This window comes from Rattus rattus, chromosome 4, assembly GCF_011064425.1.
Source record: "Rattus rattus isolate New Zealand chromosome 4, Rrattus_CSIRO_v1, whole genome shotgun sequence".
Lineage (NCBI taxonomy): Eukaryota > Metazoa > Chordata > Mammalia > Rodentia > Muridae > Rattus > Rattus rattus.
Window position 1 is genome coordinate 112,402,083 of NC_046157.1, and position 14,084 is coordinate 112,416,166.

At 44.8% G+C, this 14,084-nt stretch overlaps 1 protein-coding gene across 1 annotated transcript in view; it reads right to left on the reverse strand.

The window, feature by feature from the left end:
• Window positions 1-14,084, reverse strand: part of Uggt1 (UDP-glucose glycoprotein glucosyltransferase 1) — a 110,425-nt gene that overhangs the window by 55,915 nt on the left and 40,426 nt on the right. Inside the window, exons 12-15 of the mRNA XM_032900915.1 lie at window positions 10,603-10,694; window positions 9,317-9,467; window positions 6,198-6,317; window positions 2,251-2,336 (exon numbers count right to left, since the gene is read on the reverse strand). Coding sequence (XP_032756806.1) covers window positions 2,251-2,336; window positions 6,198-6,317; window positions 9,317-9,467; window positions 10,603-10,694 — 449 coding nt within the window. The remainder of the gene's footprint in view (window positions 1-2,250; window positions 2,337-6,197; window positions 6,318-9,316; window positions 9,468-10,602; window positions 10,695-14,084) is intronic.

Genomic DNA, 14,084 nt, shown 5'->3' on the forward strand with positions numbered 1-14,084 from the left:
AACCCACTGTGGGTGGTGTCTGACTAGACAAGTGGACTAGCTGAGCAAACCACAAAAAGCAAGAAGCATTCCTACATGGTCTCTGCCTTAGCTTCCTGTAATGGAGTGTAAAACCAAAAGAAAGTCTTTCTTCTACAAGGAGCTCTGGGTCATGGTGTTTTATCACAGCAAGAGCAACCCAAACAAGAAGACACACACATACATGAGGATAACGGAGGCAGGAGCAGGGGAAGAGACAAGCAGGAGGTAAAAAGAGGGACACAGGAAAGTGATGGGGTCAATATGAGCAAAGGACAGTGACATATTAAGTACGGAAATGTAAAACTTGTGAACATAATTATCAAATATTAACTGTTAACAGTGGCCTGATGTGGTGGCACAGGCCTGTATAATCAGCACTTGCGAGCAGAGGCAGGAGGATATCACTGAGTTCTATGTCAGCATGCTCTACATGGTAAGATCCTATAAAAGGAAAGTTAGTACTGGTTACCTAGTGGTGTGTGCCCACAGGTACATGTGTACACAGAGATTTGTTTTAGGTTAACTTTTCCTTTTTAAGACTATGCTCATGACAGAAACCATGTAATCAGAAAAACTGGCCTAATCATTTTTATGTAGGCAAGCATACCAGGTAACCAGCTCACATCACCAGAGCCCATGTCTTCTCACGACTAAATCCACTTCCCATTTCCACCCAGGCTTTCGTGTCTCCTGGTCCTCCCCGTTGGACCTGGGTAACCTAGGGAGTCCCTCGGATGCCTGCCTCCTTTCCACAGTTTATATCAATGCCACATGGCGGGATCAAATCACCCTCACCAGGAGTCGAATGCCAGCCTATCTCCCAGGCTCCCCTTCAATGCTCAAGTGCCTTCTTTGCCTACATCGGTAATCTTCCTGACCCGCACCACAACACACAAAGTTCAGTTAGTGTCCCCTGTGAGGCCAGCTCACGTGTCCTCAGATCCCCTTAAACACAGCACAGCTATGGCTGTGACTTCCCCATTTGCTAGGTGCTGTTTAAATGTAATGAGACTCAGTGCACTCAAGCCTCTCCTCTCTCTCTGATCTTGATAATCCTCCTTTCCTTCAACGCCCTGGGGAACCCGGACCCTCCCCACAGAGCTCCATGCTTCCTACAGCGCTCGATCAAACACATCTTATAGCCACTAAAACAAACAGGACAGACAGAGCAATCATACAAGCCTGCTACCATTCAGTCAGGACTGAGCAGTGAATACTTCGCGATGTTGGTTTACCAGGAGCTCTGCTGTCCCTTAGATTCTTCACTTTGGAAAACAGAATCTGAACTCTTACTTTATTATTTACCCAGGCATGTGTGTCTTATGAGTGTATGCCAGGTATATGTGGTGGTGGATGCAAGACCAGGCAGGGGGATTCCCACCCCAGCCTCCTGCTGGAGTTCAGGCAGAAGAGAGCCACCTGACATGGGTACTGGGACTTGAACTCAGACTCTGGAAGATCAGCAGGTGCTCTTAACCACCAAGCCATCTCGCCAACCCCTCATTTCTTCATTTTTAGGAACTTAAGTTTTAGCTGGTATAGAGGCACACTCATTTAAGCCCAGCACTTGGGAGGCAGAGGCAAGTGGATCTCTGAGTTAAAACCAGCCTAGTGTATACAGTGACTTCCAGTACCCTGTCTTCAAAGAAAAAAAAAAAAAAAAAAAAAAACCTGAAATTTTATCAACTTGTAAAATTATAAGAATTATTATCGATTGTAAGTGAAAATATCTTAACACACAGATATGTTTTGCTTATATATTATATGTATTTATAGATATTGTCATATATTATTGTCTATGAAAAGAACAAGGAAAACCCAACTATCTGGTGCCCAGTTGGTGGACCTGCCAATTAAGCTACCGTAGAAGCATCTGTCTGTGTGGACAGACGGCCACTTAACATTCTAAAGCACTTAGTTCTTGAAAACCTAACGAAGGCCCCTAGCAAAGCACTACATACGGGCCTTGCTATGTGGGCACGCATCTAGGAACGCTCCCTTCCAATCGGAAGCAAGTGAGGACCACAAACTATTTTTACACAGCCAGTTGTTAATAATTCGATGGCGGTAAGCTTCTGTGCATTTGGAATTAAATTCTCGGTCCCAGAAGACATAGGCGTCTCACCACAAAGAAGATAAAACTGCCATTAGTGAATCCGACTATTAATTATACTACAGCTTAATGGACCAAATAACAACCCAAACCTCAGCTAGACGCCCCAGTGTTACCTTAGTGGTATGTGATTGCTGAGGAACATCTCGGCTATGCTAACCAGCTCTGCCGTGGTCTCATGAACAGGATCAACAATGAAAACCTGTCAGCAGGAAAACAAAAAGAACCCATGAACTGGCATTCAAGTATTCCTGGGCCAAGAGGAATGACATAAACTGTCACCCATGAAGCAACTCTTTCTCAAAATACCACCAAACCATATATAAAGGAGTTACAAATAAAAACAGCAGCTGCCACCCACAACCTGCAAAGGGCGTGGTAGTGGGAGGACATGTGATTCCTTCTCATGGATAACACTGGTGTTCCTTCCAGACTGCTGGTACCTGCTCTACAATAACCACCGAATGTCAGTGTTGTCAGTTCTCCCACCGTGGAACTCAGAGCCTGCCTTTCAGCTGTGTGTGTCTAAGGCACCCTGAGATGATGGCTGTGCACATCCTCACAGTGAAGTCTCTGGACTGGGCTGTGAATCATTTGGTGGAGTGTTCACCAAGTGGACAAGAGGCTCTGAAGTCAACCTCCAGCACTCCACAAAACCAGGCTTGGTGCTGCACGTCTGTAATCCTAGCACCTGGGAGGTAGAAATAGGGATCTCAAGTTCAAAGTTACCTCCACTGTATAATGAGCTAAGAGCAGCCTGAGACACACTGACTATTACCTAAAATAAAAAAAATTAAATCAAAGAATAAAAATGCATTCATGTGGTAATAAAGAGAGTCTGAGTTTTGAAAGAAGGGTAGTCTGAAGACTGAGAAAATCACAGGACTAGCAAGATGGCTTAGTGCAGTGGTTCTCAACCTGTGGGTCAAGAACTCTTGGGCATCAAATGAGCCTTTCACAGGGGTCATCTAAGACCATAGGAAAATACACATATTTACATTATGATCCACTACAGTAGCAAAATTACAGTTATTTTATAGTTGGGGTGACCACAGCATGAGGAATTGCATTAAAGGGCTGTAGCATTGGGAAGGTTGAGAACATTGGCTATGAGTCGTGTGTCACCAATTCCCACAAGTTCCATCTCTGGGTCCACAAAGTAGATCCATCAGCAGGCTGTCCTCTGACTTACACACACACTGTGGCCCGTGCAGGCCTGCACGCATTCACACTCGGGATAAATAAATACATGCATAAAAAATTAAAAAGGGTGGGCTGGAGAGATGGCTCAGTGGTTAAGAGCACTGACTGCTCTTTCAGAGGTCCTGAGTTCAATTCCCAGCAACCACATGGTGGCTCACAACCATCTGTAATGGGATCTGATTCCCTCTTCTGGTGTGTCTGAAGACAGCGACAGGGTACTTACTGATATATAATAAATAAGTAAATCTTTAAAAAAAAAATTAGGGGTTGGGGATTTGGCTCAGTGGTAGAGCGCTTGCCTAGCAAGCGCAAGGCCCTGGGTTCGGTCCCCAGCTCCGAAAAAAAGAATAGAAAAAAAAAAATTAAAAAGGGGAGAGAGAAGTACAAAAGATTGCTTCAAGGCAACCATGGCTCCTCTGCCTCTCTCTCTTCCACAGGAGGAAGAGGGAAGAGACACAGAAATGATGGGGAGCGATCACCTGGGAACCTTCCTTCCTTCCCAATCTTTCTCACACGGGGAACCAAGGGATAAGCGAGGAGAAAGGTAAGAAGGTTTAATTAGCAGCTGAACTCAACTACTAAATGTGAGGAATTAAGATATTAGAGCTCAAGAGGCCCTGCCTCTACCTGAGGGGCTAGAAACAGTTAACGGCTGGTGGGGAAATAGACAGCCACTGGGAAGTTGCCCGGGCTCCTCTAAGTGGCCCTGTATGTTGGTTGGTTTTGTCAACTTGTCACAGCTAGGATTACTTGGGAAGAACGACCCTTAATTGGAAAAAGCCTCCGACAGACTGGTCTGTGGGCAAGGCCCTGGTGCATTTTCTTGATTAATGGTTGATGTAGTTGGGCCCAGCACATTGTGGGTGACGTCATCCTAGGCACTTGGTGGTGCTGGGTTGTGGAACAAAGCAAAGTGAACAAGCTTCTCCTTCAGTTCTGTCTCCAGGCTCCTGACCTGACTTCCTTGCATGAGGACTTTAAGTTGTAAGAGGAAACAAAACCTTTCTCCCTAAGTTGGCTTTGGTCATGGTGTTAATTAACATAACAGCAAATAGGACAGAAATTGGTACCAGACAATGGTCTACTGCTGTGACAAACCTGACCATGTTTTAGGGAGGACTGTGTAAGTGTTTGGGTTGAAAAAGTCATTAGTGCTCAGACTCTAATGAACCATTATGAGAGCTTGGAAAATGTCCTCAGGGTCAGCACACAGAAGTTGTAGTCCAGAGTGGGGCAAGGCTGCCTTTCAGGCTGGCAGCCAAACTGGGTGATGTACAGCTGTTGAAGGTATGAAGAGGTCCTGAAGGCCACCTCAAGAGTGGCAACTCCATGAGAGGGCAAGGGGAGCCTCAGCTGCAGTAGAGACCCCAGAATTCAAGGGGTCACCATGTGCCAAGGTCAGCAGCCCCAAAGAGAGCCCAGGGTAGGCTGTTGGTGAAGATGCAGCCCAGGTCCCCGAGACCCCAACACAAGGATATGGAGAGTAGACAAGCACCACGAACGTGGCAGCTGTGGAGGACTGGCCTGCGCCACTAACAAGCTGCACGTGCTGCAGATGCAGAGCTGGGAAGTGGCGCTGACCCGGCCCCTTGGAATCCAGAGGATCACGGGCAGGTCCGAGATACCAAGAACTAAGATATCAAGAACTATACATTGTATGCTTGTGGAATTTTAGGTTTGCTTTAATGAAATTGTGATTGGTTCTTGCCTTGAATCAAAAAAGCACAGAATCTACTTTTTATTTTATAGGAGCTTACTATTGGAGAGATTCTGGACATTTAGAAAGATGAGCATTAAATGTTAGCAATTTTAAAGACACTGGATTTCCAATGATAAGCTATATTTAATATTGTGATATTAATATTAACATAACATCTTGGGATCAGACCAGAAAGCCAAGCTGATGGTTTAATAGTGTTGTGTTTGTGTGTAAAGTTGATAACAGGCCAACTGTGGTAACTGTTTTGTCAACATGACACACACTACAGCAATTTGGGAAGAGGGACCGGCAATTAAAGTAAATGCCTCCATCAGACTGACCTGTAGGAAAATCTGTGGGAGCATTTTCTTGGTTTATGATTGATGTGAGAGAGCCTGGCCCACTATGGGTCAGGCTACCCCTGTACAGGTGGTCCTGGATTGTATCAGAAAGTCATGGAGAACAAGGCAGCAAGAAGTGCCCTCATGGTCTCTGCTTCAGGTGCTGCCTTGAGTCCCTGGCGTGACTTTTGTTCACAGTGAACTATAAGCTGTAAGAGGGGATACACTCTTTCCTTCCCGGTTGCTTTTGGTCATGAAGTTTGTCACAGCAATAGGAAGCCAACTAGAATGCCCTACTTAAACTGGTGCGTTCATTTCTCAAATACAATCTCACATAGCCCACTAGCTTTTTTTCCTCATTAAGATTAAAAACTCTATTGAGCTCTTTTAATCTTTTGGCTGAGTTGTAACTTGAAATAAAGTGAAGCGTATTAACACACACTCAAATACATGACAAAGAAGAGCAGTCACAGATCTTTTGAGTAAAAAATAAAAGTTGTCTTAAAACTTCTAACACATCTCTAAACCTAAAACTGCTCTAGAAAAACAACGTTTTAAAATATGAGACTTTGGTGAGTGGTCCAGTGTAAGCTTCAGTTACGGATGAGGTGCAGGTGCGCGTGTCACACAGCAACACGAGCTGTCACACTGGTGAGACATGAGCATATCCCAAAGTCCTTTGTGCGTAAACACTGTGTGTGCACAGAAACAGAGAAGTGTGAACATGCTACGTGTGATGGGAGAGACAGCAAGGAACAACAGTTACAGGACGGCAGCTACCGGGTGGCCGACATGGGACAGTGGCAAGGACTCTACTTACCATGTTATGTAGGTTCTTTCTGATCTGCCGTATAACGCCAGGAAACGTGGGGCGAAGTAACTCTTGTAAACTTGAAGGCCATGAGTTATATCGGCTATCAACCTCTAGGTTGTTGACCCACTTGAATGAGAAAAAAACAAATCACACAACAGGATACACATTAGTCACTGAAGAAAAACGATAACTAATGAAACTTTAAGAATCACACAAGACAAGACAAGGTGGCACATGCCTTTAATGCCAGCACTTGGGAGGTAGAGACAAGAGAATCAGGCATTCAACCATCATCTGTCATGACCACAGAGACTGACGCCAACCAGAGCTAAATAAAACCTTGTCTCCAGAAAATACACAAGCATACAAGGCAACACTATTCTCAAATACACAAAGATTGAATAGAAACATGAGTGACTGCAACACAGCCATGAACGGGTGTACTTATTTACAACCAACACAAGCAACTAAAGACCACTAGCAATAAATACAATTAAAAAATAAAGAAGTCCACAGGAAGTGAGACAAGAGTAGGCAGGGTAAGTCTGTATAGGAATCCTAAGTGACCAGTAAACACAACACAGACAGCATCACAGTTTGTGAAACGTAAACAGATATGCAAGGAAACTTGATTCATTAAACTGGAAAAAGTAAACAGTTTGTCAATGCCTAAGACTGGGCAAAAATACAGAGCACACAGGAACACTCAGGGCAGAGTGATGTCGGCAACACTCATAAGACCTGACTAGAACCACTAAGTACTCCAGGTATGGATCCCAGCTGACTGCTCACATGTAAAGGAAGGTCCCAGAGAGTCCATCTGGCAGTGTCTTTAACAGCAGGAGGCAGAAAGGAAAGCACAGAGACAGTAAGTGTCTGCGCTGTGGATGAGGGAGAGCCGGGGAAATGCAAAGATGTGCTCCTACTTGTGTGAGCAGAGTGCTCTGGAAGGACACACAGCAATCCTGCTTGCCACCTCTGAGAGGAAAGATGGCTGGTGAAGAGACTATTACCACATGCTTTCTGTGCTGGCTAGTCTTAGGTCAACTTGACACAAGGTAGAGTTATCTGAAAGGACAGGATCTCAATTGAGAAAATGCCTCCATTAGATCCAGCAGTAGGGCATTTTCTTAATTAGTGATTAATGGTGGAGGGTCCATCCCATTGTGGGTGTGGCCATCCCTGGGCTGGTGAGCCTGGCTTCTATAAGAGAGGCTGAGTGAGCCATAGGGACCAAGCCAGTAAGCAGCACCTGTCCATGGCCTCTGCATCAGCTCCTGCCTCCAGGTTCCTGCCCTGCGTGAGTTCCTGTCCTGACTTCCTTCAGTGATGAACAATGTTAGAGAAGTATAAGCCAAATAAATACACCCTTTCCTCCCCAGCTTGCTTTGGTCATGGTGCTTCTTCTCAGCAATAGAAACCAAAACTAAAACACCTCTGAGTATCTTAAATGTTCAGCTGTAAAAGTAGAAATGATGCTATTTTTTAAAAGAGAAGTTAAATCTTAAAAACTAAAGCAATAGGAACCCTCATTCAACATTAGTGTCTGGAGCTCTCAGTTTAGTCTCATCAACCTAATAAAACTGAAAACCTTTCAAACCATCAAGTACTCTAGCTCTGATGAATTACACCATCCTCACCAAGTCTTTAAAAGAAAAAGCTTGTTAAATAAAAGCTTGTTAAATTTGCTTGATTTGTTTTGTTTTTTGAGACAGGGTCTCACTATGTAGCTTTGCCTGGCCTGGAACTCACTGTGCAGGCCAGGATGGTCTCAAACTCACAGAGATCTACTTGCCTCTGCCTCCTGAGAGCCGGGATCAAGGGCGTGGGCTTCCATACTCAGCAATATGAATAATTTAAAGCCATTATTAAAATGTTCTTAATTACCCGACCTAAAAAGACTTCAATTGTTACTTGCTACATGCTGGGCCCTTGCCATTTGTAAAGAGAGTGTGAAGAGCAGAGCCCTAAGAGATGGTTACAAAATAAAATTGGGGTCACGGAATGAGACACCTACAGATGCACCAGACTGTGAAAATACTTAAAACACTTAAAAAGAAATAAAGGTATAAAATTAGAGATAGAAGGATGCACCCCAGCCTCAGGAAGGAAGGAAGGAAGGCGCTGCCTGCAGGGAGAAGAGGCGTAACTAGGAAGGAGCTGAGAGAGAGCTTCAACTGAAAGAGCTTCCCTCCAAAAAGTAGCAATGATTCCACAAAGTGATGAGTTAGTAAGCATGGTGATGGGCCACATGGCCATTAATCTCCATGCTATGTTATTTTCTTTATCCTTTATAAGCAAAACCTTTTTGTCAGAAATCAAACCATATACGTCAGAATATGCAATGGCTCAATGACCAAGACAGAATGCAGACAAGAGTGTACACACAGGCAGCCCGAAGGCTAACATCTATGCATACACTGGCTGCAGTAGTGGCTGTCCTGGGATACATGAGGCTGGAGGGATGCAGGATGGGCGTGCCTGGGGTACAGTATAGCATTTCTCTTTCCACAAAATGCCTCCAAAATAAATGCAGACAGAAACCATGGGGAGAAGACAAAGAGCCACCATCCCCTCATTCTTTTTACAGATGACAGAGATCACACAGCAGATAATAAGGGCCTTTTAAATAAGGCTACTAACTGGAAATAAAAGATGTACTATAGTTTTAAATTACACATGTCACAGAGTCACAGAAAACTGAGACACAATTGGAAGAATGTGCATTTCCCAAGATGTTCATGTGAATCCTGTGAATATAATGCAATATAGAAAAAGAGAAGTCACCTGTGACTGTGAACCACCAGATGTGGACTCAGGTCCTCAGCTAGAGCAGTGTTTTAACTGCTGAGCACCTCTCCAGTCCTGGAAAGAATACTTCTCCTCACAATGGTTGGAAGACAACTCTTTAGGGCATGTAAAAACTGATCTCTGTCCAGAGTGGTAGTGCATGCCTTTAAACCCAGAGAAAGACAGACAGACAGACAGACAGACAGGAAAGCACATGCCCATCTTATGACAGAGATAATCTCACATAATAAGCACTTGTATATCTTTGATAAAACACAAATTAAAAAGCTGTAAAGAGACCAGAATGCCTCAGCCCACTCTAAATGAAAACTCACGGAAATAGCAGGACTCCTGATGTCTACTGCGTAGTCAGTCTCAGATGGCTGGATGTTGAGCTTCAAAATATTATGTAGAGAAAGGCCTTCTATTCCTAGTCTGTGTAGACCCTCCATTACCCGGGCTTCATTTCTCAGAGTATCAAACAGACTGCCAGAAAAACAAGGGGTCTAGTTAAGGGCAGAGGACTTGCCTAGCATATGAGGCCCTGGATTAAATTCACAACATTCAACACACACACACACACACACACACACACACACACACACACACACACGCACACAGATGGAGCTCTTCCCTCGTTTCGCATGACCAGAGGACACAGGACAGAGGCAGCTTTCCTGGTACTGCTCATTTAAATTCTCAGCGGATGTGCAGATCATCTCTCAGTATAAACTTAATTACCTCTGTATAAGTAATGAAATAGCCCTCCATTTATACTGCATTGTATGTGAGTGTGTGTACATGCTTATGTTCATGTGTGTTCTCCTGTATATGAGCTTGGAGGCCAGCAGTCAATGTTGGGATTTTCACTGCTCGCCACTGTATTTTTAAGGCAGAGTCTGTGACTGATCTGGAGTTGACTGATCCGTCAAGACAGCTGGTCAGAACCCCATGGATCCCGTCTCCACCTCCCCGGCAGTAGGGTCACGGTGTGTGCCACAAAACCTAGATTTTATGTTGGATCTCAGGCCCAAGCATTTCTCTGATTAAGCCATCTCCTAGCCCTATGCCACAGGTTTTGTTTTAATAAATGTACTTTTTTTTTTTTACTAGTTATTGCATGTACTGTGTGTAAGATGTGTGTGACTGTGTCTGCATGTGTGTGGATTCAGTTCTCTCCTTCCACCTATACATGGATTCCAGGGATTGAACTCAGCTCTCAGGCTTGCACGTGACGTCAGCTGCTGAGACATTTCACGGGTCTTTATTTATTTATATTTCATAGTGTGCAGTACATATGTGTGTATATGTAGTTTACATGTTTGCAAATGAAAGCATGTGAGGGGAGAGGCCAGAGGTCCACATCAAGTGACTACACCTCCAAAGATTCACCCTTAAAAACACTCAACCCTTGCAGCACATGCCCTGGTCCACAGGACGGAAAGGATCATGCTGCCCCCCATCAGAGCATGGGCCCACCTCCTGCAAGCATCACGAGCAATGAGCCTTCCCTCAGGCCACATTGAGGAGAAACATGAACCTGAACATGTCAGCTATAAAACGAGAGAGAGAGAGAGAGAGAGAGAGAGAGAGAGAGAGAGAGAAACTGTATTATCCATACCTGAAGATATCCTGGGTGTCTAAATCAATATGAAGTCCGTTGATGAAGAGAGCTGAGTCTCCAGGCTGTAATCCTATAGTTCCCTTGAAATACTGAAAGCACACACAAAGGCAGGAAGAGCACATTTAGCAAAGCTTGCTGCTCCTGGCTTTATTGCCCACATACATCCTGACATTCCTAGGCTAGGTTAAAACATGCTTCTATAGTCCCCACACACCCTTATGAGCGCCCACTACAGTGAGCAAAGACACTGCTTTACTGGGCCTCCATCTTCCATCCTCTCCTCCTCTCTTCATTCTGATGGTAAGACGACTTCTATAACGTTGGGCATATGAAGCATGACCAACACTGAAGGTCATGTATCAGAAAAGAAAACAAGAGTGGCCAAGGGGTGGCTCAGTGGATAAAGAAAGTGTCTCCCATGCAAGAGGGACCTGGGGGTCAGATCCCCGACCCACCCACAGGAAGGCAGGTAGGCAGGCATGGGGATCCGACTGTAATCTCAGCACTTTGGGAGAGACGGATTCCCAAGGACAAGCTGGCTACCTAGATTAGCTGAATGTGTGTGTTCTGGGTTCAGTCAGAGACCCTGCCTTAGTAAATAAAGTGGAGAGAATTCAGAAAGACACACATCAACCTCCAGCTTTTGTACACACATACACCCAAATGCATTTGTACTCACAAAAATGTGTTCCACAAACACAATTCACACACACACACACACACACACACACACACACACAATCCCTCCCTCACACACAACAGAATATAAATAGGACTAACTGAACAAATATTATCTCCACTTGTTAATTTTTAAAATAACACGTTTCTTCTTGGCCCACAATACAGTAGATATTTATTCTTTGGGGTTTCTTTTCCAGTAATTCTCTGGATTACAACAAACTAAAGCTTACACTTAGGCCTTATGCAGGACTCCAATGGAATGTATATGTTTGTTCACTGTCTTAGTAATAATGAAAGTCCTTTATAAGGGGCCTTAAAAGGAAGGCAGAAGCTATCTATAATCAGTGTCTCAGGAGGATTCTCACTTCTATCTGTCAAGGCACATGGGCTCTGGAATTTCCCCTACTTGTGTCTGCAAGTGCCAGATTAAAGTGCATAAACTCTGCCTTTTTATGCTTCTGTTGCCTTCCCCGACTGTGATGCCAATCAAGGCTGAGCTGGCAAGCAACACAAGGCCCCCTTGATGAAGTAGAGGACTGGAAGAAGGGTTTCTACACACCATGCCCTGCTTAAGCCTTCAAACCAAAGAAACCAAGGAATTCTGGGTTATTGTGCTGAAGCCAATACCCACAGCTGCCTATGCCAGCAAGGCCTGGTCAAGAGCATTTACTGAGTGTGCTCCAGAGGCTGTCCAATGCACTGTAACTGTGCTACCTGATCCCTGCCAGAAACGCTGATGTGACTCCATTCTGATACTGCTGTTGATTGTATATACACGCCACAGCACAGTGTGCAGTACAATAGACAGTGCAGTGGTGCAGTACACTGGACAGCGCAGTGTGCAGTACACTGGACAGCACAGTGTGCAGTACAATAGACAGCACAGTGGTGCAGTACAATGGACAGCGCAGTGTGCAGTACACTGGACAGCGCAGTGTGCAGTACACTGGACAGCGCAGTGTGCAGTACACTGGACAGCGCAGTGGTGCAGTACACTGGACAGCGCAGTGTGCAGTACACTGGACAGCGCAGTGTGCAGTACACTGGACAGCGCAGTGGTGCAGTACACTGGACAGCGCAGGTGCAGTACACTGGACAGCGCAGTGGTGCAGTACACTGGACAGCACAGTGTGCAGTACACTGGACAGCACAGTGTGCAGTACACTGGACAGCACAGTGTGCAGTACACTGGACAGCACAGTGGTGCAGTACACTGGACAGCACAGTGTGCAGTACACTGGACAGCACAGTGGTGCAGTACACTGGACAGCGCAGTGAGAGGACTAAGAAAAAGTATACTTTTAAGTCCCAGCACTGTGCGGGAAAACCAAACAGTGAGGAGCTGTGTCTCATGCTTCACAGACATGGCAGCATCAATCAGAAAACAAGATGAGAGCAACGCAAAACTGTGGAAAACACACATCTACATACTATAAATCTGAAAGAACAAAGAGGGGGAGGTGGGAGGGAGGGAAGCAAAGAAGGAAATGATGTAATTATAACTTAAAACATAAGAGGTTTAATATGAAAAACAACAAAATTTGCTTAAAAACAGCCCAACAACGCAAAACCCAAGAAAGGTCGGAGAGCTGAAGCAACTGGGCACTAGGATTCCAGCCCAGGGAAAGGGCTGGCAGGCAGAGGACCAGCCCTCAAGCTGGCTCAAGTCGTTCCACAGAATGCATGTGAGACGCCAAATGTGGCAGTGTTCATCTATAAACCCAAGCAACCTACAGCACAGCCAGGAAGCCCAAGGCGCAACCAGGCTGGAGCATAGCACAGCATCAGAAACAAGACAGCCTGCCCCCGCAAGGGAGAAGTCAAGAATGGCCTCGACAGTAAGCCATGATATACTCACACGTGCACACACACGCACACATATGCAAACATACACACACACACACACACACACACACACACACACACACACACTTAAAATAAAATAAAATAGAAAAGAATTGGAATTTTCTCCACAGGACAGTTTCAAGCCCACTCTCTTGGGCCCCTGAGACGGGAAGAAAGACTAACTCTAAGCTTGTGCACATAACCCAATGTAGCTCCTATGTAGAGCGAGATCTAACACAGGGGAGTTCATGGCTCCTCCCAAGTGTGGTGGCTAAGAGTGATTTACGTCATTCATCACAGGTGCCTACTGTTACTTGTTTACAGGCCTCTCGGGGAAACATGGTTTGGCCACATGTGGCTGCCTTTATGATTTGGACACTTTGTGACTATTCTTAATCCTGAGAGTACAAATTGTCTGACACTCTGAATAAAATTGGCTAGAGCATGAGACTTTAGTCCACTTCATTTTTAGGCTTCATTCTCCCAGATCCCACCGCTTTTAGAGCAATAAACAAGGGATCATAAAATCAAAGGAATATTTAATATCACTATTCTGAAAATTAAAAATACATACAATTACTAAGTTGAGTGTTTTTATTTAGTTTTTGAAACAGAGCCTCATGTACCCCAAGCTGGCTTCAAACTCACTACATAGCCAAGAATGGCCTTGAAATTTGGTTCTCCTGCCTCCACTCCTATACTCAGAGGTTACAGGTGTAATTACCACCACAAGTGGGGATGATTTTAATTTAATAAATGTGTGAAAAGATTTGGTCTCTTTCTTTCTCAAATCTATTTAATTAACTAACATCCTACACATAATGAAATCTGGGAGTAAAAAAATGGCTAATTGAAGCCAGGCGTAGCAACACACGCCTTTAATCTCAGCAGCTGGGAGGCAAAGGGAAGTCAGTCTCGGAACCAATCTGATCTACAGAGTTCCAAGACAGAAC